Source organism: Synchiropus splendidus, chromosome 4 (assembly GCF_027744825.2).
Source record: "Synchiropus splendidus isolate RoL2022-P1 chromosome 4, RoL_Sspl_1.0, whole genome shotgun sequence".
NCBI classification, from domain to species: domain Eukaryota; kingdom Metazoa; phylum Chordata; class Actinopteri; order Syngnathiformes; family Callionymidae; genus Synchiropus; species Synchiropus splendidus.
The window spans coordinates 26108561-26133094 of NC_071337.1; the positions used below are offsets into that span (position 1 = coordinate 26108561).

General features: G+C 38.9%; 1 protein-coding gene across 5 annotated transcripts in view; it reads left to right on the forward strand.

Moving 5' to 3' along the window:
- sfmbt2 (Scm like with four mbt domains 2) overlaps window positions 1-24534 on the forward strand; it is a 48889-nt gene that overhangs the window by 5307 nt on the left and 19048 nt on the right. The window contains exons 1-7 of one of the 5 annotated variants that reach the window (XM_053861753.1): window positions 3512-3596; window positions 5035-5197; window positions 7858-7952; window positions 13711-13951; window positions 16760-16780; window positions 22849-22937; window positions 24111-24360. In XM_053861753.1, the coding sequence (XP_053717728.1) occupies window positions 5119-5197; window positions 7858-7952; window positions 13711-13951; window positions 16760-16780; window positions 22849-22937; window positions 24111-24360 (775 nt within the window). In that variant the 5' untranslated portion in view covers window positions 3512-3596; window positions 5035-5118. Of the gene's footprint in view, window positions 1-3511; window positions 3710-5034; window positions 5198-7857; window positions 7953-13710; window positions 13952-16759; window positions 16781-22848; window positions 22938-24110; window positions 24361-24534 lie in introns of those variants that run through there. The other 4 variants (XM_053861756.1, XM_053861755.1, XM_053861754.1 and 1 more) reach the window with 4 other exon arrangements.

Genomic DNA, 24534 nt, shown 5'->3' on the forward strand with positions numbered 1-24534 from the left:
TGCTGCAAGTTCGCTTGTGTTTATCACATTATCATGAGATGACAAATTTTCATTATGGGCATTGTTTTCCGTGTTAAATTGTAGACGATTAATTATTGTCCACCCTTATTGCTTTGATTCTAAAACTTCTACTCCGGAGTGCGCTTCTGCACTCTGTCCAGAGTTTCGTTTCAGCATGACACAAGGAGCACGTAGTTTATCCACTGCTTATTCACATATCCAATTCCAAATGGTTTTCTGAACATCTCCAACAAGCAGTTGTGACTTTGAATGCTGCATGAGCATCAGAACCTCCTACAAGGTTCTGAAAACAATGCTGGCATTGTACTGAGGAGCATGTCAACACTAAACGGTGGACAATACTAGTTTTCCACTCCATGTAAAGCTCTTTCTCTTACATAGGCAGTACTGTCACAGCTCTATCCAACATGTCAAAAAGCAGCATTTGGGGAAAGGGTTAAATCATGGGGATCTCCTTAAGGTTCAGCTCTGGAATATACATTATAGTACCTCTTTAGACCATAAGTTGGACTCATGGTGGGTTGATCCTATGCTTAAATGGCTTAACACTTCAGGAAATGCATTGAGGGTGAAGCATTTGATTTGGCAGAACACCACCAAAATGGAATCACTGACAAGTTTGCTCTTTTCTATAAAATCCATTTGCATTTTTTAGAGTTTTTGAAATGACCTAACAAACCAACGTTGGCCCCATACTTTCTTCATGGTAGTAGTACCTCAACACTTCTACATGTATGAGATTAGTCCATGTATCTTTGGCATCTCTGGAATCAAGTTTTCCCAGAAACTTGTCACCATCCAATTTGATACCTGTGTTTGGCTGCAGTATGAGTTGTGCATTGTGCAGCATGCTGACTACAGCGATGTGCACAAGATTGGGGGCCACTTAGGCAAGAAATACTGATATGGAGGAGGAGAGGGAGGAGGAAGGGCGTCATGTGAGTCAAATTAGCTCAGCGTGTTGTTTACGCAATGGATGTATGCTGGAGCCACTGTGGGACGTCAAGGGGTGTGTGTGTTTTTTTGTGCGGTTAGTGGTGGTGGGGGGGTGACACATACACACACACACACACACACACACTCACAGTGGGGCAGTTGTGGAGAGTCTTTGTAGCTCCACAGTTCTGCAAATACACAGAACAAACAGCAGCTTCAACATTTTTTTTGCCTCTGGATTTCTAGCTCTGCCTCATCAAGGGATTGTCACAGTCTTGTATTTTTCATGTTCCTCCATGGATACTTGTCAGGATGGATTCCACTACTTTTTTGTCAAAGGATGCCTTTCTTCTCTTTCGGATATAAATTTCAACTTGGAGAGAATTTTGGCTTAATTGAAGGCCTGGGCCTTAGTTGCAAGGTTTGTGTGAAGTATGTGGAAGTGAGACTGTTCCTTTTTGGATTTTGGAATAATGTCCAAATATTATTTTTGATTAACACATTTGGAAAATGAGCAAAAATTCAGATGTTTTTTTTAAACACTTTATAACACTTTTTTTAAACGCTTATTATAGCTATTAAATACTGATAATTGCGAATTGGTGGGGATGAAATAGCACAACATTAGTTGTTGGTTGCTCTCTGAGGAGGGTGGGTGAGGGAGTTCACAGCAAGAGGTGACCTGTGGGCTGTTTAACTAATGAAAGATAGCAGATTTTCACTTTTCACTTAACCCCTATGATATTCAAAGGATTATTGGGTCCTACACTGGCCCAACACATTCTGGTTGAAACCTGTGTAAGATGCATTGAACTAGTCATGACTGTTAAAACATTGTAGACGTGTCCACATGATATATTTTCTTGAAATTCAGCTTCTTGATCACATTTAATAGCAACAGCTATTTTTTTGCATAGGATAAGCTTGTCACGTGGCACTGTACTCATTTGACCGTCACACCCCCAAAGGTGACGCTCGAAACATGATTTAAGATAAGATAAGATAGGTTAGTCCTTTAATCCACCTCATGTTGACATGCCTCAACTCCTATTGGAGACTTGTAAAACATGATTAATAAGCAATGTAAGCAAGTGATCAAGTACAGTGGTAGGACTTTGAAGCTCAACCTTGAGCTCATCGAGTAGTAATTTACGTCAAGATCCCACTTTGACAACAACTGTAAAACAAGGTAAACTAGCAGACCTTGTTAACTAAGATCAACTATTAAATTAGTTGCCATCTCCCAAATGACGTCATTGCTTCCTATGTCATCGCACAATCCACAGTATATATAAAATTTATATTTTTAGAATTCAATTTATTGCCACGGTGAGTGGGGAGCCCACCAACTAGGAAAGTGTTTTGGAATAAAGTTCTGAAAAATAGATCAACTAGAGTATACTCAAGTCTCATGTAGCTCTCTCAGTCTGGGCACATACGTGCGCCATGAGTGTCCAGCTTTTTCTGATCAGATTTAACTGCAGTTATTAGGTCGATGTAGTCATAGAAGTTGCTAAAATCACACAATCTTTGCTCGCTTTCGTAGGTGAAAATCTTCTTCCCCAAATTAATATGTTGTGATAGAATCAACACAGACAGTTCAGAGACGGACCTAATAAATGAAACAACCCAATCTTTGAATTCAGAAAGAAACTGCCAACCAATATACTGATCGATTGATTTGGCCAGATTTTGATCAACGAGAGCTGTTGCTCAAGAGACAGTCTTCTCTGGAGTTACTTTTTATGAAAACCCATCTTCCTGTCACGTAGACCTGCTTAATTATAGTCAGGACACTGAACTACACTTGATCTTGAGAAACGCTTGGGTGAAAACTTTGGCTCTTTGACACAGTCAGTTCTGCTGAAGGGCATCAACTGGCGTTTCATGCAGCTGATTTGCAGAGGCATCAAAGCAGGAAAACTGTTCAAATGTCAAATGCATAACCAAAGTCTGACTTCAAGTTAAGTCACAACACGTCTACTTTGGTGTGAAGAATACTTAAACGTTCATATGTCCAAACAAGAGATTAAATATCCCTAGGATCTGCTCTGTTAATAATTAACTTGACAAGTCTCTGACTGTTCTTCACTCTTAAGATTTGAACTCCCTAAGCTTTGGCATGTGTAATTAGAATCTAGTTTTTAAATGACATTTCTTGGGTAAACAAAAAGAATTTGTGTGGGTAGTAGTGCTGTGTCTTGTCATCAGCATGAGGGGAATGGACCCCATTTTAATCTAGAATCGGAATAGGAATTTTGGAGGATATTTAATCTCTGACAAAAACATCTTTAATGATTTTTGATTGATTTCATTACTCCATGAAGAGTTGACAAAGTGTCGCAATGTATGAGAATAGGTGGATGCGCCTCAATTTCTCTGAGTTTACATGTTAATCTTGTTTTCTGAATTGAGCATGTTGGTATCAAAGCACTGAAGGTCTTATCTGCGCTTTGACGTATGTCACAAGCATCTGTGGAAACATCAAAGTTTAAAAGAGGACTTGATGGTAGACAACAAAAGAACAGAGATCAAAGTGACTTTATGACATCAGAAAGCATAAAGTAGAGAAAGCGCCTTAAACAGACTTTGACAAAATAATAGAACCATTAAGAAGATTGATTAGCTCAACACCACAGGTAATGAAAGCTCTGATTACAAACACTTTCTTGCTCTCATATTAGGTACGGACTTCATTTTTTTCTCTATTTGCTTGCTCAAAATAGGAGTAATAATTTCACAAGGTGACAACGTAAGTTGTGTTTGGTGTCCAAACTTTCCTCTGTCATACAATAGATCTAAAATGGAAACATATGATAGTATTGCAACAAACATTAAGAAAACTGTTAACAATATAGTTTTGTATTGATACATTTGTAGACATCATGTCCTGTTTGCAATTAAATATTTCTGATGACCCTTTATTTGTCAGGTACTACATATCTCCACTCATCTGATGTGAAGCTTATTTGACACTATATTGATAACTGCATTTGTGAATATTTTATGTTAATGAAACTTCTCCTTCCTTTTAAATTTTACTCAAGTAATTGACTTGGACAAGTAGCTCATCAGAGTTCCTGTCACAAAACATCACTGGTGGAGCACTTTGTTTCATTAAAGGTAGTCCTGTGGGTACATAAAAGGCACAACAATTAGCTGCTGCTGTCGTTTACACACTGACAAGCAAAAGGAGATGTCATACTGTGAGAGGAGAATGAACAGCTCACAAAATCACTCATCAACCACATGCCGGAAATAAAAAAAATGTAGAAGGTTTGCAACAGAGTTTAGGGCTGTCGACCTGTATTTGACTTTTGAGATTTTGACCCGTATGTGTGAGTTCTGATTTGGCTTGTTTTTATTGGACAAAGGTGTCCACCTAAAAAAAAATTCTGAAAGACAGTGTCACATTAACAAAAGTATCTCAAGGTAAGGTGTTGTAGTGCTTACTTGCAATGTCCAAATGCCATTTAATGACTATGACTGAGATACGGAAAAAAAGTACTTGAGACCATAAATAAACATTTATCAGCGGTTTCCAGTAACTCAATTTCCAAGTTAAATTAGACGTTTTATTCTTCAGAAATATTCTCAGGGAAATATTTTGCAATAAAAGAAACAGATGGCTCGAAACCAGGAATCTTCAGCAGTGAATGCTAGAATGTTGGCAAGCTGAATGGAGATGTTGCTGTGTAACATACCATTTAATCAATACATTTTACAGTTAGATTATATAGATAGATTTTCGTAATTCATCCCAAACTGACAAATTAGCTTTGTGGTGCTTCAAGCATATGCAGCTTGAGACTGGTTACTTTGGTTTCCCTGAAGTCCTACTTTGTTCCTGAGACTGCCTTAATTGTGAGTCAGCAATCCTCTCAAATTTGTTCATCCTCTTTTGCGTGAGGAGGTGACTGAATAACTGCATGATTCATCACTTCCTGGCTAATATGGGAACTTCCTGAGAAGACTTATCATGATCTGATGATGCGTTTATTTTTCATCCACCAGCAATGAAAGCATTTCTCTCACGATATCAGTAACCTATTATGGGATGTAATCTTTGTGTTCCAGCGTTTTTGGCTACAGTGAAGGATGCAGTGAAGTGCTGATATCACCAGTCACAGGTCAGCACTCATCAGGAACCAAAGGGTCAGGATGCAGACTCGTACTCAGGAGCAGGCTGGAATAGCAACCACCAACCATACCACTAATATGAAGGAAGAAGTGAAACAAGGTCAGTTTGGAATCATGATGCTAAGGTGTCATCTGGTATTTATAAAAAAGAATCTGTTTCTGTTTCACACTATGAATATATGAGGAATTAATTTAGAAATACAGTCCGTAATGCGGTCCTCCTAAATCTTTCAGCACAGCACATTGACTCACTATACTTAAGTAGGGCTGGGTATCGAGTCTAATTTCAAGAATCGATTCGATTCCGATTCTCATGACTTAGAATCGATTATCATGATTCAATTCGATTCGATTCGATCCGATCCGATCTCGATTCAGGTTAGTATTTAAACCATTTTCTGAGCTGTTGGCATGATCACATGACAAGTTACACAACGTATTAATGCTAGTATCATATTGACATTCAACAGGAAATTAATGAAGGATTCATAGTAAATGATAATAAAGATCCAGACACAGAACGCCAGATGTGACTGCTCATGGGGTCACTCACTGGTGCATTATTAGAAATATGACATTAAAAATTCACCCAAAAGATGCTGCTGTTTAATACTAATGCGTTTTTATTTTATTACCAAAATGAAATAAAGATATTCTCAGCCATTGAAAATGTAAACAGAGTGCTGGTGACTGACTTCACAGCAACCTGACGGTCATTGGTCAGTATGTAAACAGTTCTATGTGGTCTGTAGTACGTACAACAAGAGTCAGTTATTTTGACAGAGCGTGCAGAATTACCCGGTAGTGGTAAAGTTCGCTCGAGTTTCATTTGTTGTGGCCCGGTGGATGGCTTGGACAGGGGCGCTGGGTGATGTCGCGTCACGTGACTCGTGAGGTGGGTCATATTTCCGCAATACTGCAACACTTCCAGTACCTCCATTAGGCATACGTGCTAATTGCTATGCTTTTGACAAGCGCGTTTTTGGTTTGGTCGCGTCTGAACGTTGCTAGTGTTGCCACTGTGAGGAGGCATGTTGTTTTGACTTTGGTGTCCCAGGTGCGCGCATGCGCACTTCACCCAGAGAATATGTGTTAAAACGTAAATTAATTAATCCGATCTTTGGACCTACGAATTGATTTTATGGAATTGATGTACGAATCGATTCAGAATCGGAAAATCGATTTTTTAAACACAGCACTATACTTAAGTGTTCGTACAAATTCGGAGCAGCATGTTTACTGCTGCACACACAGTGACATTCTGTGTTTAGCAAAACAAGGGCTCCAAATTTATGCTTATGCTGTGCTTTAGCCACATTATGAAGTTCTGTGCACCCACTTAAGGGACACAATCGAGTAACTAAGTCTTTATCTGTGGATGAACTATGCCGGGTATTTGCTTAAAATCCTTTAATTCTCTCAAAAATCAACTGAGATACGGATTTTTTCCAGGCAAACAAGAAGCTAAGATTAGCCTTATCACATCAGACCAATGAAATCACAAAAGCTGTTTTCACCCACGTGTCCAGAGCTCCGCCACCACAGCTGGTTTCAGCTGCTCCTGCTCCCCAGCACTCCCAGAGACTGGTTGTGGCTGTATATTAAAGGCCTATTTCATTTCTCGGATGTATTCTTCTTTTGCTCTCAGCAATTTCTTTCAAGAGTTTGATTATCATATATTGGCAGCATGATGCGCGTTTGTTTCATCCATCAGTCTTGATCCCTAACCCCAATTTCAAACCTAGTTCCAAAGCCATTTATATGGTTAGCACCACTGTACCTTAGGCTTACAGACTAGTGAGGCTTGTGCATGGACAAAATCCATTTTCTTCCTAAATTTAGTGGGAACACCACCTAATCCATTGCACCCATAGTCCAGAAATTACGGTAATTGTGCATCCCTATACACCTGTGTAAAGGTTGTTCAGAAAATATTTCTGTTTAAGTAGTATCTAGTATTTACATTTGCCAATTATGACGTGTAACTTGCATCATGCTGAATAGAGAGCTTGAAAAGCAGCATAGAGAACAATAAATCTTAATTTTGCCCCATTGCACCCATTTTTTCAGATCATTTTTTCTTAGATTTTTCTATCTTAATTTAAGATGGTCTGGTTTCTTCATTTATTTGTGTGGTGATAATAACTCTATTTCATCTATTTTATTAGCTGCAGGTTTCTTGTTCCTGAGTCCCATATTTATACTCCCAACTGTTGGGAGTACTTGCGTGTCTTCATTGCTTTTGCAATTTTTTGTAGGTTTTGTAAATGTTTCTCAGAACATCACATCTCATTTTTCTCAGCAATGGATATAAATATCTATGCTGACTGCTCACAATGGTTCGAGTATCTATCTTCTAAGAAAAGGAACCGGGCCCTACAAACGGACAAGTATTCCAAATGTGTACTTCTTTTATACTGCAATGACTGTTCATTATGTATATGTGTCTTAATATTTAACTTAAGCTTCTTATATTACAATCTATATTTTTTTTTCTTAAAAATAAATCAGTTATTGATACCAGAGAAGTGGTTTTCACTCTTTCATGATTATACATTGTTCATTATTCAGTCCCTTCTCTCTATGAGGCACTGTTTTATAATGACGACCAATTTAATAAGCAGTTTTGCGATACTTCATTAATTGCGTTTAGAGTGTTGCAACGCGTGTTGAGGATCATAAACGAGTTTCACAGTTCTGTTGGCCTTCATCCTTTTGATTTGTAATGGTAAACTATGCCTGATTATGTGTTTAATTCAGAGTCAGAGCTGATGGAGGAGGAGGTGGAGTTCAACTGGGAGGAGTACATGGAGGAGAAGGGAGCCAACGCGGCCCCTCACACTACCTTCAAGCATGTAAGTAACTGCTCATCGCCTCGCTCTTTAATCACTATCCCTGGGTGATCCTTTAAACACAGCCTGAGCGATAAATACCCTCACGCAGAAATCCTTTAACCATGTCCTCCAGTCAGCCCAGTGCCGGCTGCTCTGCAGCTACGCTGCTCAATAGACCGATGACACAGTCTTTGTTCGCCTGTGACGCACAACCCGTTTGACGACCTTTGAATATAACTGAGTATAATTACTGTGAATCAAAGAAAACAATATCACTCATACTTGGTGCCAACAGCTCAGCCTTTTTAATAAAGTGTTTTAATTATTTGTTGTCGCCTCAGTGATAGTGATATGTGTATTTTATGGCGTGAGTATCCACTAGGAACACATTATTTCGAAGACCAATATGACTTAAATGTCACACCACATATTCTTTGTTTACATTTTAGAATAACTGTCATTCACTTTTGGAGTTTATTGTAACATCAGCTGCAACATCAGTAAAAAACAAGTTGGACGTACCACTTGTCTGCAAAAGCAAACTAGTTGCTCTTGGAATCTTGGAGGGAAATGTCCCTTTTTTGCTGGAATGTTTTATTATTTCTGGGTTCAATTAAATAAAATATAAGACAAAAAAAGTAAATTACATCACAACGAAAATAATTATAAAAGTTACTGTTGGCCCTAATTCTTCTTTGTACCTTCATGTACCTGGATTACTGCATAGTGTTAGATCGTCCTCTCTATTGCGCTGCCTATAATGAACTTATCTTACTATTTTTTTCTGTTTTTGTTTTGAAATCTACTACATGTCACGTCACTTCATCTCATTTTCCCCTTTACCTAAACCTAACCTTATTGTAGTTTAACACCTTATAAGAAACGTCACCTGACCTAACCTGATGTGACTCTGTACTGATCATATCATATCTCCTCAAATTCTCAGGTCATTCAGTTGCTACATTTAGCATTTCCGTGGAGATATCTATCACAGAACATATTCTTCTGAACATACTGTTCAGAAATTTTGGATTTTTTTTTGTGTTTTATACTTGTCACTCACTGTGAGTGTGTCCGCAATCACTGTATCCTAGTGTCAAGTATGTTATCTGCAACAGTGGTTATTTGTTTAATTTATTTGTTGAATACTGTGTGTCACAACAACAGAAATCTTGGAACAGTATGAGATCGTATGATGAAATAAAATCCTTTATCTGTCAAGCAGGTGTTAAACCCCCACTCATTGCAGCAGCAGTGGTAAAGACAAAAGTTATGAAACCTAAAACATGTGACTTAGTACTCCTCTGTGATAGAGTGAAGTCAGCAGTGGAAAGTGCTCAACAAGCGTGTGAATTTAGCGATCAAGAAGCAGTCTTAGTTTGCTGCCAGTGGAACTGGAACATACAGACTAAAGTAAACCGCAGTTTGACTTTAAAGAAATATTACTGCTTTTCATTCAATGCTGGTGTGTATGCATGTGTGTTGGCCTCTCTGAACGTCAATCTGACTTCTCTCACCTGCTGTGGGATTCTGCAGGAAACACCTGTTACCATATGTCTCAATCATTACGAGAATGCTTTTTCAGAAAGTGGTTTGCAGAGATCAGATATGAGAATCAGGAAATTAAACATAAGAAATGGTGAAGAGTTTTTCACATAGTAACTTAAGCACAGGTGCATCCAATTCTTGTTGTGACAGTTTTTCAACATAGGGGTCTTCATGTCTGTCATCATATACGATTTAGAAAAGAAGACGGTGTTAGTCTCAGACAAAGTCATATTTTCTGAGATGGAAAAAGGAAAACATTAAAACAGTTGTATTTAATCTTTATTTTAGTCGCATTTTAACCCTAATGCTAACATCAATCGTCAACGTTTCCATCTACCTTTAAATATGATCGATGACATCAGGTCTTTAATGGTAATGTTGTCTTTAATGTTTATATGCTGCCATAACAACCAAAACTTCCTCATTGTGGGAAAACAAAGGCAGTCTAATCTAATCTAATTTAACTTTGATTTTATGGCTTGCTTTATTTGTTTTTCTTTCAAAACGTACTGATGTTATGTTAACTATGTTAATGAATTGTTGATATTGTCTTTATTTTATGTGCTTCTTTGTTTCTACGGAGTTGATTGCTGTAGTTGCTTTGTCGATTGCTTTAACGTTGAATGTTAGCTTCATGACTAGACTGGATTAGATTGCCTTTATTCTGTTAGCAAATGAAGTTATTTCCGTCATGTCTTGAAACAGTTTTCCAAGATACACACATACACAAATTATTCTCATTGAGGTCACATTTCTATCGTGGTACATGGCTGATCTCGTGACCCGCTATTAGCAATGCCTAATTGAATTATTATGCAATTGATGTGCAAATGAATACATTTAGATACTTCTGTCAGACCACACGCTGTAATATGTACTTTCGGGTGAGCCAGTGGAAGAGAAACACCTCTAGGATCAGCTGTCTTTCTTCATTCGGATCACTATCTCCACGGTGGTGCAAATGTGTCAGCTGCAATTTTAAGATCTGAAGGGTTTTGAGCTCCTTACATCGTGCACAGGGAAGTGGTCTATAATAACAGCAGGATTAGAATAAGAGGGTTTTATAAGTGCACCACCAATCCTGGACAAATCGTCCATGTGGTGATTTGATGGTTCATCATCCCTCTGGATGCCAAATTGGCTTGTTTGTAAATGGACTGAATCAGTGTGAAATGGAACATGAATTCCCCTGAAAAACTGTGATTCAGTAAAGTGCAGCCCTCGTCTCTCCCACTCTCTTTGCTTGTTCCAAATTCAAACAGTGATTCTGCTCGGGCCTACACACACAAGCGCACACACACACAAGTTATTTTATGTTTTTTGGCAAGTTACGTAAGCTTACCACAGTGATACAGCATGCTTGCATTGTTGGAAGCAGGAAGTCTCAAGCCCGCTTGCATTGTGTTTATTCCTCAGATGTTGGCTTTTTCCATTCACTTGCCCGATGAGGCTTGAGTGCGAGCATCCTGTCTGGTCTGTTACTGTTCTCAAGAATAGGATAGCTGCCTGCAGCAGAGCTGGAAACGCCACTTCACCCTCGGTATCGCTGCCCAAGGACAAGTGTGATTTTACCAAAGAGGCTTTTGTTCAGCCTGCGGTTTTTAAGGGTTAGATTCAGATGATATGTGCCTGATTTAGCAGAAGTCAGTGGTCGAGTTGGCCTGGTGGTGATTTGTGTTAATGAATGAACAACCTGAATGCAAGGTTATGGAATTGTGAATACTTTTGAAGGGATCACTAGCCAAATACTCAATAACCCAATAGCACAATAATTCTGGTATGATCTGCATAAAATCTCAAGTGAGTTTTTGGACTGTATTGTTTGTTGTGGAATTAGTCCACTGAAGAATGTTCCCTGCAAAAGAAAGTTCATCCACTTTTAATTGGTGTTATTTGAATTAGTTAATGGAAGTTTGTGTGTGTCTGAAGTAGGGATGGGCGATAACCTATCGTACTCCATATACCGCCAAACACAATCTCCACAATGACAATTCTGCATCTCACGATAAGTCCGATAAACACGTGACACACTTGCTGCATTGGACTCTCCAACTCCGCGACGTGTGACAGCCGACACCAGCGTGTGACATTTTTGGAGTGTGTGGTGGACTTTGGTTCACGATCTTTGTTTTAAACTTATTTTTAAATACAGGGAACCTTTGATAACCACACCGGTCAACTCTGAGTCTCTGGTGTTCATTTTATTAGATGGAGTGGTCCTCATAGGTTCTCAGACGCAGTCGTCTGGCGCCTCGGCGAGACACCGTGGTGAAAATAGTTGGATATTAGACAGACCTCCGCTCCGCTATTTGACCGGCAGCGTCCTCTTCCGCGTTCCCATTAGGGTTCACTGATCATGGACACACTCTCTCAGGCTGCTAATGCTACACCACAGCATCAGTTAGGGACCAGTATAGTAAGTATAAGTAAAATCTTCAATAATGAAAAACAACCCTTCTAGGAGAGAGAATTGAAAAGGTTTTTCATCACACAAGACAAAGGACTGACAGTTTGACGATTTGGAGAATAGAATATGACTAAATGATAATTTATTCACTTTATTTTTTAATATTTCTTCAATAGCATCTTGGAAATATGTCCAGACGGGTCCATAGTTGAAGTCAACTGTTAAGAGACATGAGATACAGCAGACAGACAGCTCAATTTAACCCCTAAATGAAGCTGGCAGAGCAGTCTGTCCGACACAAGTGGGTTCTACCAGATACGTGAAACATTGAATTTCTCATCTCTACACTTAGTTAACTATTATATTTTAACATAAACAATGATGTTGGTGACAAACTCCACTAATAGGTTTCATCATAATACAGTTTCAAGAGAGACTTTAGTGTCTAACACATAGAATAGAATGAACATGGTTTTGTCATGATAATTATCGTTATCGCCGAAATTGTAACATTTAGCGAGATAGATAACTTTTTTTGTTCATATCACCCATGCCAGTCTGAAGCTGCTAGGCCTGAAGGTTTTTTCAATTCAAATCGAAATCGCAATGTAATATAATTTCACTTTCAACTAGCAAAGGCTGGGAGACCACGGTAGAATACCTGACAACGCACTCCACCAGGTATAGAGGCAGATAGATAGATGACCTCACCGCGTTCAGACAAAGCAAAGAGTGGTTAAATGACAATGGAAGATTATCTGGACTGACCCATGTCTTACATTTGCTCATGTCATCACTAGACCTGGCTTACTGGGAAGAAGTGTGTCGATGCTGACTGTATTGCATTTTGTGTTGGCCATACCATAGAATAGGGATGGGCGATATGAAAGATAAAAGATAATAAATCCATATGTTGGACACTCTCCATTCTCTCTTGAAACTCTTTTATGATTAAACTTATCAGGGGAGTTTGTCTCCAACATCATTTGTTTATGTTAAAATATAACAGTTATCTAAGTGTAGAGATGAGAAATTCAATGTTTCACGCCTCTCGTTGAATGGTGCCTGACAGACTGCTCTGCCAGTTTTATTAAAGTGTTATATTGAGCTGTCTGTCTGCTGTCCCCAATGTATCTCATGTCTCTTAACAGTTGACTTTTACTATGGACCCATCTACACACCTTTCCTAGATGCTGTTGAAGAAGTATTCCTGTGAGTGTGTCTGCGATCACTGAACCCTAATTGGGTCATGGAAGAGGACGGTGCTGCCAATACCGAAGCGGTTGTCCGTCAAATATCCAACTATTTTCACCAAAGTCCGCCAAACTCTCCACAACTGTCACACACTGGTGTCGGCTGTCGCAGAGTGGTTTCGGAGAGAGCGGCGCACCGCTGTCGTCTCGTCCAATGTTCAATGCAGCGAGTGAGCCGCATGTTTATTGGATGAATCGTGAGATGCAAAATTCTCGTTGTGGGTATTGTTTTGGGCGGTACATTGTGTACGAGTTATTGCCCATCCCTACTATAGTATGATCTATTGCGTGTGTTTAGTGAATAAGACCCACGCCAAAAAAGTGCAGGCTGAATCACAATTGCAATATTGTCAAAATAAATTACAGTATTCCTGCATTTTAGCCAATGTAGCCTATGGTTATCTCTGTGATAAATGGTGCCAGAACTAGGATAGTCACTATGAGGTCATCAGAAACAAACAAAGGGGTAACTGGATCTCCGTGTAATACACCCCAGATGTGATGAAATTCCAGTTGTGTTGTGAGAAGGAACTTGGATTGTCTACATTAAACTTATTTTTGTGTGTGTCAGGTGGAGATCAGCCTTCAGAGCAACTTCCAGCCTGGAATGAAGCTGGAGGTGGCCAATAAGAACAGCCCGGACACATACTGGGTGGCCACTATCATCACTACATGCGGTCAGCTGCTCCTGCTGCGCTACAGTGGCTATGGAGAGGACCGAAAGGCTGACTTCTGGTGTGATGTCATGACCGCTGAGCTTCACCCGGTGGGCTGGTGCACCCTTAACAACAAGACCCTAATGCCCCCTGAAGGTAAAGAAAAACCTGTCGGCATGCATCAGTCAGAATGCTTGAGGTGATTCTATTAATCAAGGCGATAAATTAAGTAATTACATGCAGTCAAAGGTTGAGATTCCGAACCTTGAGGATTTTAAATATACTGCTGTCTAGATGGATTCAGGATTCAAAATATTGGTGACGGACACTGACTCTCTCTCTGAGTGTGACTGATGTAACAAAGTTTTTGTTTTAAAATTAATTTAAGATCATAATGCTTGATGATTGTGGATTTATTATTCAGGTAATTTAGTGCTCCTTGTTGACTTCTTAAAACTAAAGCTTTAAAACTGCACAATTGAGGTTATGAATGCCATACAACTAATATGAACGCCATGTGTTTTTTAATTCACATAAGCTACTCAGCTGCTGCATTTTCCTAAAGCAACAAGATCGGCATTTTGTTTCCTCTTTAATCTAATATAATGAACTCTGTGTTCCCCAAATTTTTGTAAGTTATTACGCTGTTGGGAGGATTACCAAGAAAGACAGGCTGGGATTCATTCATTGATCACCCAATGCACACAGCAGATCTGAGGAGATGTACAATATCATTTTTTCACATTCCTTGTAGTTCATTAAATTCCACAGTGTGCATGCAAGTGTGTGTTATACCATTTTACGTTTTTTTTTTTTTTATATAAATCAACAGCCCAAATGGAAAAAAGGCAGCTGTGTGACAAATGACCTGCTTATTTAATCTTAATCAAAGTCTATTCTTCATTGAATGTATGTTGGTAGTGTTTTTTTAGCGTTAGTGCTATGTTTTTTTCCCTACGAGTCTAGCAAAAAGATTTTTTTAATTCTTTGCATCACCACGTGGGCGGGGCTCTGAATGGGAGACATGTTAGCTCTCAGGGTGATTAGAACATGAACGAGTTATGAAACTGTGTGGCTTTAATTCACAATCGAACTGTTGAGAAACTGAATTAAGCTGTGGTGGCGCTGCATATTATTACTGCAGTAGATTTTATTCACTGATGCTAGGGCTGCGCAGTTAAGTTGTGCTCTCTACAGTTGGCTGCTGAGAACGACACAAACAAATGATTGCTTTGCCAAAAAAAGGCAAGATCAGCGTGAGAGTCGGAGTCATCAAGCAAGACACCTGGTGACTGGCAACCTCATCAAATAACACTCTAACTGAATCTGCCTGTTATTGTCCAAATGATTTGAAACACACTTTTGCAGTGACACGTACGGCAATGTGAGGAAACTGCAAGAAACAGCCATTGCAGTGGACTTTGAACTGTAATTGGTTGGAGGGTTGTTTTTAACAGCAGGCCTTTATTTGAAATCATGACAGTATTATTATTATTATTATCAGTAGAGAATGTTAGATATTGGATATCGGCCAGATGTGGCCCTCGGGCCTTGAGTTTGATTTTGGGCCAGAAAATGTGTAGATTATTAAAGTAATGATTTTATTTGCTATTAACAAACCTGTATCTTGTTATTTGTTATACATTAAGAAATGATTTTTAAAAAATGAAGAAATGATGAAATGATCTTGAACATTCATTATTGTTATTAATGACCCTTGGATTATGAACCTGCCCATCGGCCATCTGAGCCTACATGTCCTGAATGGGTTTTCAGCCATCCACATCTCTGTCAAATCTAGTTGTTATATTCAAATAGGTGCAGTTCAGAAAAGTCCAGATTCCTTTTTTACTCATCTCCGGCCTTTTCCCTCTCAAATGTTTGCAGAAGACACACCGCCCTGCGATACACAGCTCTCTCCTGCTGCCCTGTTCAGACCATTTATTTCTCATGACACTTCCTGTTTGATAGATAGCGAGCTGTTCTGTTGTTGTGGCGATGACCTGGATACTTTCTCCTTCCTGCCTTGTACGTTTTTTTTTTTTTTTTTCAGTAGCCGTCTTATCTGGTTCGTTCCAAGAGGCAAAAAAAGAAGATGCAAATCTAGAATAGCTACATCAGATCAGTTTTATTTAAAGCTGAGGATGTGAGATCTCACTGTATGTGCAGTCAGATGCATCGCTTTGATATATTTACACTTGGGTGGGTTGTGCAATGTTAAAAATCATGCTGCATTAAATAGGTTGCATGTGTTACTTAGTTTGTTGTCAGTTGAACCAGTAAGTTCAATTGCTTACATTGTTTACATGACAAACTTCGCTAATCTTTTCTGAGAGATTAAATAACAGATATCAGTAATCATAAAAAAGTGAAAGGGGTACAAAAAGTCTGAAGAAGCAGCCTCTATTAATGCAATTAACAAGAAGAACAATGTGAAGAAATTCATGTAATTGAAATCCCAAGTCTTTTTTTTTTCTCATAAGAAAATTGTCATCCGCAATCCAAGTATCTCAATAATGTAGAAGTTGTAAGAAATCCAATTGTCAGTCCCGGAAGATGTCACTTAAAAAAAATGTTTTATAGGTCTGCTGACACACAGAGTAAACTGACCGAAACTAAATCTGTTACATATTTGCGGACGCTAAAAGAATTTCTCTGAGCTGTCTTCTCTGATCTCTTCCTCTCTGGTGAACTGGGAGCGACAGCTGATGTTGCTACATGTCTAATGATGCAAAACTAAGTGGAACAGTGTAATTGAAGTCTCTGGTGTCATGTGTGAGATACCATCAAGTTGTGTGCTCAAAGCATCCCCATTTCAGTGTTTTGCATCATGTCGTGAACACTTAAGTTAAGTTTGTGTTTGTGTGTGTGAGAGAGAGAGAGAGAGCTGCTCTCATTTAGCAGGAAAATATATGTGTACATTTACAAATATGTGCATTTGTTTCCCTTTTGTTTGTTTCTCAGATAACATTAACCTAAGAAAAGGTAAGCAGCTCTGACTCTTAACTGCCTGTGTGCAGCATGTGCACTGTGCTTCCCCCTCCTCCTCCTCTTCCTCTTTTTAACTCTTCTCAGGAAGTGACCTCTCAGTTTCTTGCTTCTTCTTGCATGTGGCTAATCTCTAGTTTGGTAGCAGAGCTCACACTCACTGCTGATCGTAACGCTTCACTAAGGTGTGCTTGTGTGATAAGTAATGCAAACGCATTGGATCTGATGAATGTGAGAGGCTTTATGAAAAAAAATGAACGAGCATTAGCTGTTTGTAATGATATTAAAATGTATGCCATCTATTTTTTTGTTTTGGTTGCTATGTGAATGAACAGCACCTTTATTAAGCTTGTTAGTTTGCCTCGGCATTTTAACACTGGGTGGTACTGGCAGATATATTATGTATACAGAAGTGAATCATCTAGGGAGCCTCATGAAATTGCCCTTTCCATGTCCAAGAAGTGCAGTGAGTAAGATGTGAAAACAATGCAAGCAGCAAAGTAACTTCGCTGATGGTCAGAGAATGGATGTTAAAGAAGTGAGGCTTTTTTACAGTAATCCTTATTTGCAATCACAAATCATGAATGTTTTCATATCTATTGCTGATATATTTAATATGATTGTTTGAAATTGTGTTCTTAAAGTGGAAAAATACAAATATAATCTTTTTTTCATAACTATAATTTCATTTTAATATAATGGTTCAGTTCTCATTCTTTGCTAATGTTTGTGCTGAAAGGCGCAGCAGGAGTGTTATGTTTAACATTCTGGAGCTTGTACTAGTCTCCAGTGTTTTGGTAATGTTGAAAACTTGAAAGGAGTTTCTCATTGTTAAGCGCTTATGGATTGACTTATTGTCTTCAAGTCCAGACTCTTAGTAGCTCTTTATAAGGTGATGACTGAAGATGGGAAATGGAAAATATACGCCTAAGTACATTTTTAAAGACATTTTATTATACAGATGCTGGCTGAAGCTTTCACATTACAGTTGATTTATTGATTACAGAACAAAATGGATGCAAATAACAGATTAATCATGTATTTGTTTCACAGGGTACATATGTAAGCACATCAATTCATAATACAATGTGATGTCATAACCAAAACATTCATGATGAGAAAGACTTAAATGAGTAAGTTTCAAATCTTCAGGATGGAAGCAGAAAACATGATTGCTCATTACGGGAGCACTTCCAGCCTGATGTGCCCAAATCAAATGATTCATCACAATTAAATATGAAATATCTTATTTTATTATTATGCTAAAGCTGAAAAATGTGGGTGCTTAAAATGCATTGGTAATGGGGAAAATAAAAACATCATGAGGCTTGTGCGGTAAACTGAAAATCTACCATCATATTGACCATGTTGGTAAGTTTGGTATTTTCATAAAAAAGAAAATAAAAGTGTTTTCTTTCTGTTTTGACCGCGTGTACTCATAGGCATTGTGCATTCCCTTTAAGACTGGGTGAAGCAACTCTGGTCACCTATGGTCACCACTCCACCCATTCAGTCGCAGTAAGATTAGATTAGATTTGATGGCCATTATTAGTCCCACAGTGGGGAAATTCAATGTGTTGACAACAACAAGACACTGACACATACTGTACCAAAGGCATTAAAGATACAAAACAAACATCACCGATGTCCACAGAGCATCAGCATTAAAAAAAAGTAACGTCACAAGCGATCAAATAAGACAATAAATAAATTAACATTTATCATGACAAAATATTATATGATAAATTGTCCAAAAAAGTGTATAACTAGATAATAAATAAACAAATGATCAACAATCTACAATGTACAGTCAGTCGCATCAGGTTTTACTGTTGTACAACCCGGGCAGAAAGGCAAACAGTCAAGATGTGAACATCACAAAGTCAGCGATATCCACTTGTCAAATGGCTTTTGTTTATGTCTTTTGAAGGCACCACAAATACGTTCAGGAACTTAATGGCGCAACCAATCAAAAAAATATATGTGGCAAACATTTGGTTTCAGGCCCACATAAAATCACTTGATTGCAAACCGTACTTCCCAATATGTACAATGCTGAGAGGTGGATTTATCGTGCATTTAATTAATGGTTGCCGAGTAAACTAGCCCAATTTATAGTGATATTGATTTGAGGTCAATGTTTATCCAACTGTACATACATTTCTCACCTCTAGGTTAGGCAAGGCCCCGTTAACTGAACGAAACATATTACTTTCATCATCATCGGTATTAGCAATTCCAAACAAACTGGACTCAGATCTTCATGTTTCTAATATGAAATGTTCTTTTCGAGGGTTGCGGGATTAAGAAGTGTGTGCAAGTTTTTGAATTTCCTGGATATCATAAATGTTTATGGAGCTTCATCTGGTCATTTGAATGTGCATGTCCATCACAGGATAGTAAAGGGGTTATTGCAGCGTATAAGGGTAGGAACATGAAATTATTTTCTGGCTGTATTACTGGTTTGGTCTTGTGGTGACGGCAGCTTCTCACTGAGCAGACGCTTACAGTTCATTTGCATAATGAATCTACCTCACTGGTTCACAGACATGATCCTGACTCTGTAATGGTACTGACGTTATAAGTTTAATTCCCAACGACTACACACACACACGTGCTCACACATTCAAATTATTCAAAGCAATGAGAAAAAAGGAAATGATGGTATTTGACTTGTGTCAGGCTTCTGTGTTCCTCTCGACCTAATGTGACATTAAGGTGGTCCCGCTGACTGCAGTCCACTAAAAAAAAGTGCTCTACCCCTAAAAAAAAAAGAAAAAAACAAGTCTCAACACCTGTAAGTTGAGGATTTCAGCAGAAGCCACATGGAGTTATTGTGGAGCGATCCTTTGTCCTTAAATATCTTCAGTAGTGATTGGAGCACTGTGAGTGAAATCTCGTAACTGTGCCGTTGCAATAAAAGACAGACCTGGGTCAAAGGAAACCCTTTTTTGTTTTTGTTTTTTTTTTTTTTCCAAATCAATGTGATTATTACTGAGGCGGCCAAAACAAAAAGTGAGTCACGGTGAGTCATGAGTGAAGCAGGATTACAATTAATTGAATTTTCTGAAACTGGCCTTGTTTTGTCAGGAGTACATTGTTGATTGAAACCTTTTTCTGGTTTGGTTTTATTAGAGCATTGACTGTTGCGGTGCTTTGTGAGACTGGTAACCGTGGTGGGAGAGCCTTTTACACAGAGGCCTTTTAATAACAGACAGTATGAAATGTATAATTATGTTAGGGGCCGGATGTGGCCCATGGGCCTTTGGGGCAACATGTGTGTTGTAGATGGATGTATCCCTGAAAGTGGGGAGCTCAGTCATCCTTGGACTACTGTAGTGCTGCTGGGTTATATGTAAATGACCCCTCAGTCACTTTCTTTTTATGTTGTCCACTGATGCCCAACTGAGAGGCGATTTTAAAGGCTAAACTGATGGAAAGACAAAGTCTCAACCCAAAAGTGCAGTTAAAATTGAGCATTCTTTGCTGGCGTGTCTCAAACTTAAATTAAGTACATTTTATTTTCACTAAACAATTCCGTCTCGGTTGGCAAAGATTTGGATGGGTTTAACCAGTGCGTTGGTGTTCAGGAATGAGGAAGTATTCTGTACACACACAGCTCACCTCACGTTTCTCCCTGGGAGAGTTAATTCATTGACACAAACGACTGTAATATGTATGACTATAAAATGAATGAAATGTTTAACTACCATTTGGACAGACACAAGAGCCAGTTTTGTTTGTTTGCCACGTTTGTTTAAGGATGTTGCTGCCCCGCGCGACTCCTGTATTGTCAGCCAGTATTGAATAGATAAGAGGAGGAGGGCATTCGGCCTAATTTTCCTCCATTAACTCTGATTAGAATCTGTTGCGCCATTGCAATCGAAAACTACTGATTATTCTTTAATTAAAAAATTGATCATCCAAAGTGAGGCTGTTAAATGAAGGGGCTTGTTTACGGAGCGCAGGGGCTGCTCGTGTATGTAAATATATTACTCGATGGTGTGCCGCATATTTGCATGTAGCCGTCTGGAAGGAGGGGGTTAGTGTGGAGGTGGGGGCCACAGCTAAGCAGGGTGTTTTGAAGCTTTCCTCCTTCAAGGTTAATTATGCACTTATTGTTATGTGGAAGTCCGTTTTAACCTCCGCATGCTGCTTTTTCAGGGGAAATGAATAAACAGGATAATGGCACTGCAGAATAGTGAGGCAAGACAATAGAACACGCCCTAAACTGAGCTAAGTGATAGTAGCAAATGAAATATTAAAGTACATTGAAGGAAAATTCGAGAACATGAATACATTGGACTCATAGAGGCAGCTCAGGTTTTAACTTCTGCAACTGTGAATGCCCTCATGGCTAATCTGGACTGGATCTGCAAAAATAGTTATCTATTTCTGTTCACCCACATGGTTGTGTGTGTGTGAGCAGGGCAGGGAAAAGAAAACAGTCGAGCAGGAAAAAACACTATTATTAAACTAGAGTGGGGACTACGACTGGCCCACACTGATGGGCTCTGTTCACGTGTGTCAGGGGGAAAACTCCTCTTCCGTCATCAAATTGATTTACTTGCCAGGGGATGTTTGATGATGAGTGCTGCAGCTGATTAAGTCTGTATTAAACTGAATTTAACAGCATGTGATACTGAGATGATGATGTGCTTTTAAGTAGAAAATGGGCTGAAGAAATATTTATGAATTACATTAGCTTCATTTTAGAATTCAGGCACTCCTATAATGGCTTGCATCCATGCACAGTCTAGTTAGACTTTGCCATATGCACCGTCCAAGGTCTCCATGAAACAAAATAAAGTCAGTGTTGAGAATTAGGTCTGCAAAGCAGTTTTGAAGATCACTGTTGGATCTATGAGTTCTTAAGATACATTATAATTGGCCTGCGTGAGGTTGGCGGCCTGGTGTAACTTTAGTCAACCTTCAAGCTGCAAACTGATGATTTTTTCACCGTACTGCCCTTGTACACTACATGGCATAATCTTTAAGACAAGCGTATACTAGTATAGGGATAAACCAGGTAGACTCTTTTTTTTTTTTTTAAACCCGCCATTGTTTCCTGCAAGGAGTGCGTGGGCGAGCAAGTGAGTGTGTGGGCGAGCATGCAATGCAAGGTTTGCTCAAAAGATTTAATAAAGTGTAATGAAGTTTTAACTAAATTAAATTCAGTGATGACTTGATCACATATTTTCACTCTTTCACAGGGATTCTAAATGTCGTTTTCACTATAATGAAGGGACTGCTTTATTTTAAGGCTGTTGTGCTTTAAGGAAATAAAATCTCAATGTTCACTGCTTCACACAATCAACCAGACAAAGCTCAAAATAAGGCTCAGAAGCCTGTGGAATACTTCAGTGGCTTGTTCTATCACGGGATGAGACATTGTTCGATGTTTGGATCACATTGTCACCTTGGTTTGATGTCAGCTACGGCTGCAGGGAACATCAGTTCTTTCTCTGAATGTTCCAGTCGTCCTGCTGCCGTGACTCATTGGGGGATGTGTCACTGACTCCATCCACTGTTTTGCGTACACAGAAGTTTAAATTGTTCTGATGCTCTTTAAGGTGGAAACTTCTAATGCTATGAGGCAGCCCTGTACCTTAAACTGAAGTCACGCTGCATATTCCAGAGTGTATTATGCAATGTAAAGTCTCTTATAATGTGTAATTATGAATTACAAAACCACTTCATCATTTGTTTTAAATCTCTGTCAACATGATGTCCTGACATTAAACGGCTACTGGTTTCAATCAACAGAAGCCAAAACCATTGAAACTGATTCTTTCTGCCTGATGGAGATATTTTATATTCACGGTCAGCTGACTCACAGCCATTTCTTATCGATTAGAAGACTTCTCATCAAACATATTTCCAGTGCACTTCTGAACTTCTCTTGTTGACTCCTGTAGAGTTATGAAAAAATAATGAAAGGGGATGTGAATCAAATTATTAGTGCATGCGTGCATGTGTGAGTTAGACGCTTTGATTCCTATAGTTTCTTCGTTTGTGTCCCTAGTTTTTATGTCAGGTCATGGTTTTTGCTTCTGCATTTGCAGCCATCAAGGAGAAGTACAACAACTGGACTGAGTTCCTGGTTCAGGACCTGACTGGCTCCAGGACGGCTCCTGCCAACCTTCTTGATGGGGTGAGTTGTCGACCCTCACCCCCTCTTCCTCACAGCATTCTGAGGCAACTGAACAGTTGGAACAACAAGCTTTTGTGCTGCCCACTTGTTGGTGTGGACTGTACACAGAACTAGTGTTAGCATAAAAGGGTGTATTTCGCTGCTGATTCACTGCAGGGGTGGATTGTATTTTGGAATGAGTTATTGATCTTGGTATTAGAACTTTGACGATTAAATGCATAACATGTGACTAAAGGGAAACAATGAAAAGTGCATGTCTTTGGTGTCTCCTTATCAGTTTTCTCTGCTCTCATCTGGAAACATAAAAGTATGATGGACTGGCATCCTGTCCAGAGTGAACCTTAGCTATTGCCCAATGAACCTAGGACTCACCACAGCAATTGATGTGAATATGAGCTTAAATATTTATCTAAAAAAAATGTATATAATCAAACACTCTAAACTGCTACATACCAACGAACGATAGCATAAGTGGATAGCATTTTTTGTTGCTCATTTCAATTACATTAGAAGCAAAACTAAAATGTGTCATTGTAAATGTATCGGCTGTTGCAGATCTTTATTTAAAATAGGGCTGCTACCAATTAGTCGAGTAGTCTGTATTGTACGAGTTGACACAACACGTCTGAATATGTTAAAAAAGATAGAACTGTGAAGTTCTGTCAGCACTTGTGTGCTGTTATCTTGTTTTATGTTTAAATTGCAATAGCACACATTGGGGTGTGGTCTCTTGCTTATAACATTTGTCCCTTGTAGCCTCAGCCGTTTCTCCTCTTTCAGTGCATTGTGCTTAGAGAGCGACTCATGGACCCGTCTGGCACTAATTTAATTGTCAGTTATTGTTGACTAGTCGATGCACCTCTTTTAAGTTTGGTGTTTCTGTCCTGTTAAAAGTAGTTTGCCATTGCCTTCTATTTGTCAGTCTCCCATTACATGATTTGCATTTCTTGATTAAATGACTGTTTTTTAATTTGAGTTGTATAATAAATGTGCATGCAAAAGCATTAGCAGGGGAACATATATTTTAATTTAGTTTTTAAGATGAGGGTTATTTAAACACAATGTTTTACTTGGCTCAGGTACTAACATTAACGGTTTAATGGAGTGATGGTTTATATTGCAGGGATGAAAGCACAATGTTATGTGACACTGAATATTGTGGCTTCTCCTCAGCCCCTGCGGGGAAAAAACACGGTGGATATGATCCTAGAGGGTTCAGTTATAGAGCTTCAGGACACCTCAGATTCTTTGCTCTACTGGCCTGTTCGTGTCATGAAGAATGTCGGTGGGAGGCTGCGACTGCGCACCGCTGGGCTGTCTGAAGAAGATCAGACCAATGATGTTTGGCTGTTCTACTTGGACGCGAGGCTCCGCCCACTTGGTTGGGCTCAGGAGAACGATCTCTCACTAGAGCCGCCTGCAGGTGAAAATCAACTCCCCCATTTAATCTGGAATTAAACTAGTAATTCAACTGTCAGATTAGTATTTGCAGGATTACAAACCATAATGAGAAGTCTTGTAAACATCACAAGTAATGCTTCAGAAGTTTAATAGTAGTATAATAATAACATAGTATTATATATTAATAATATTATGT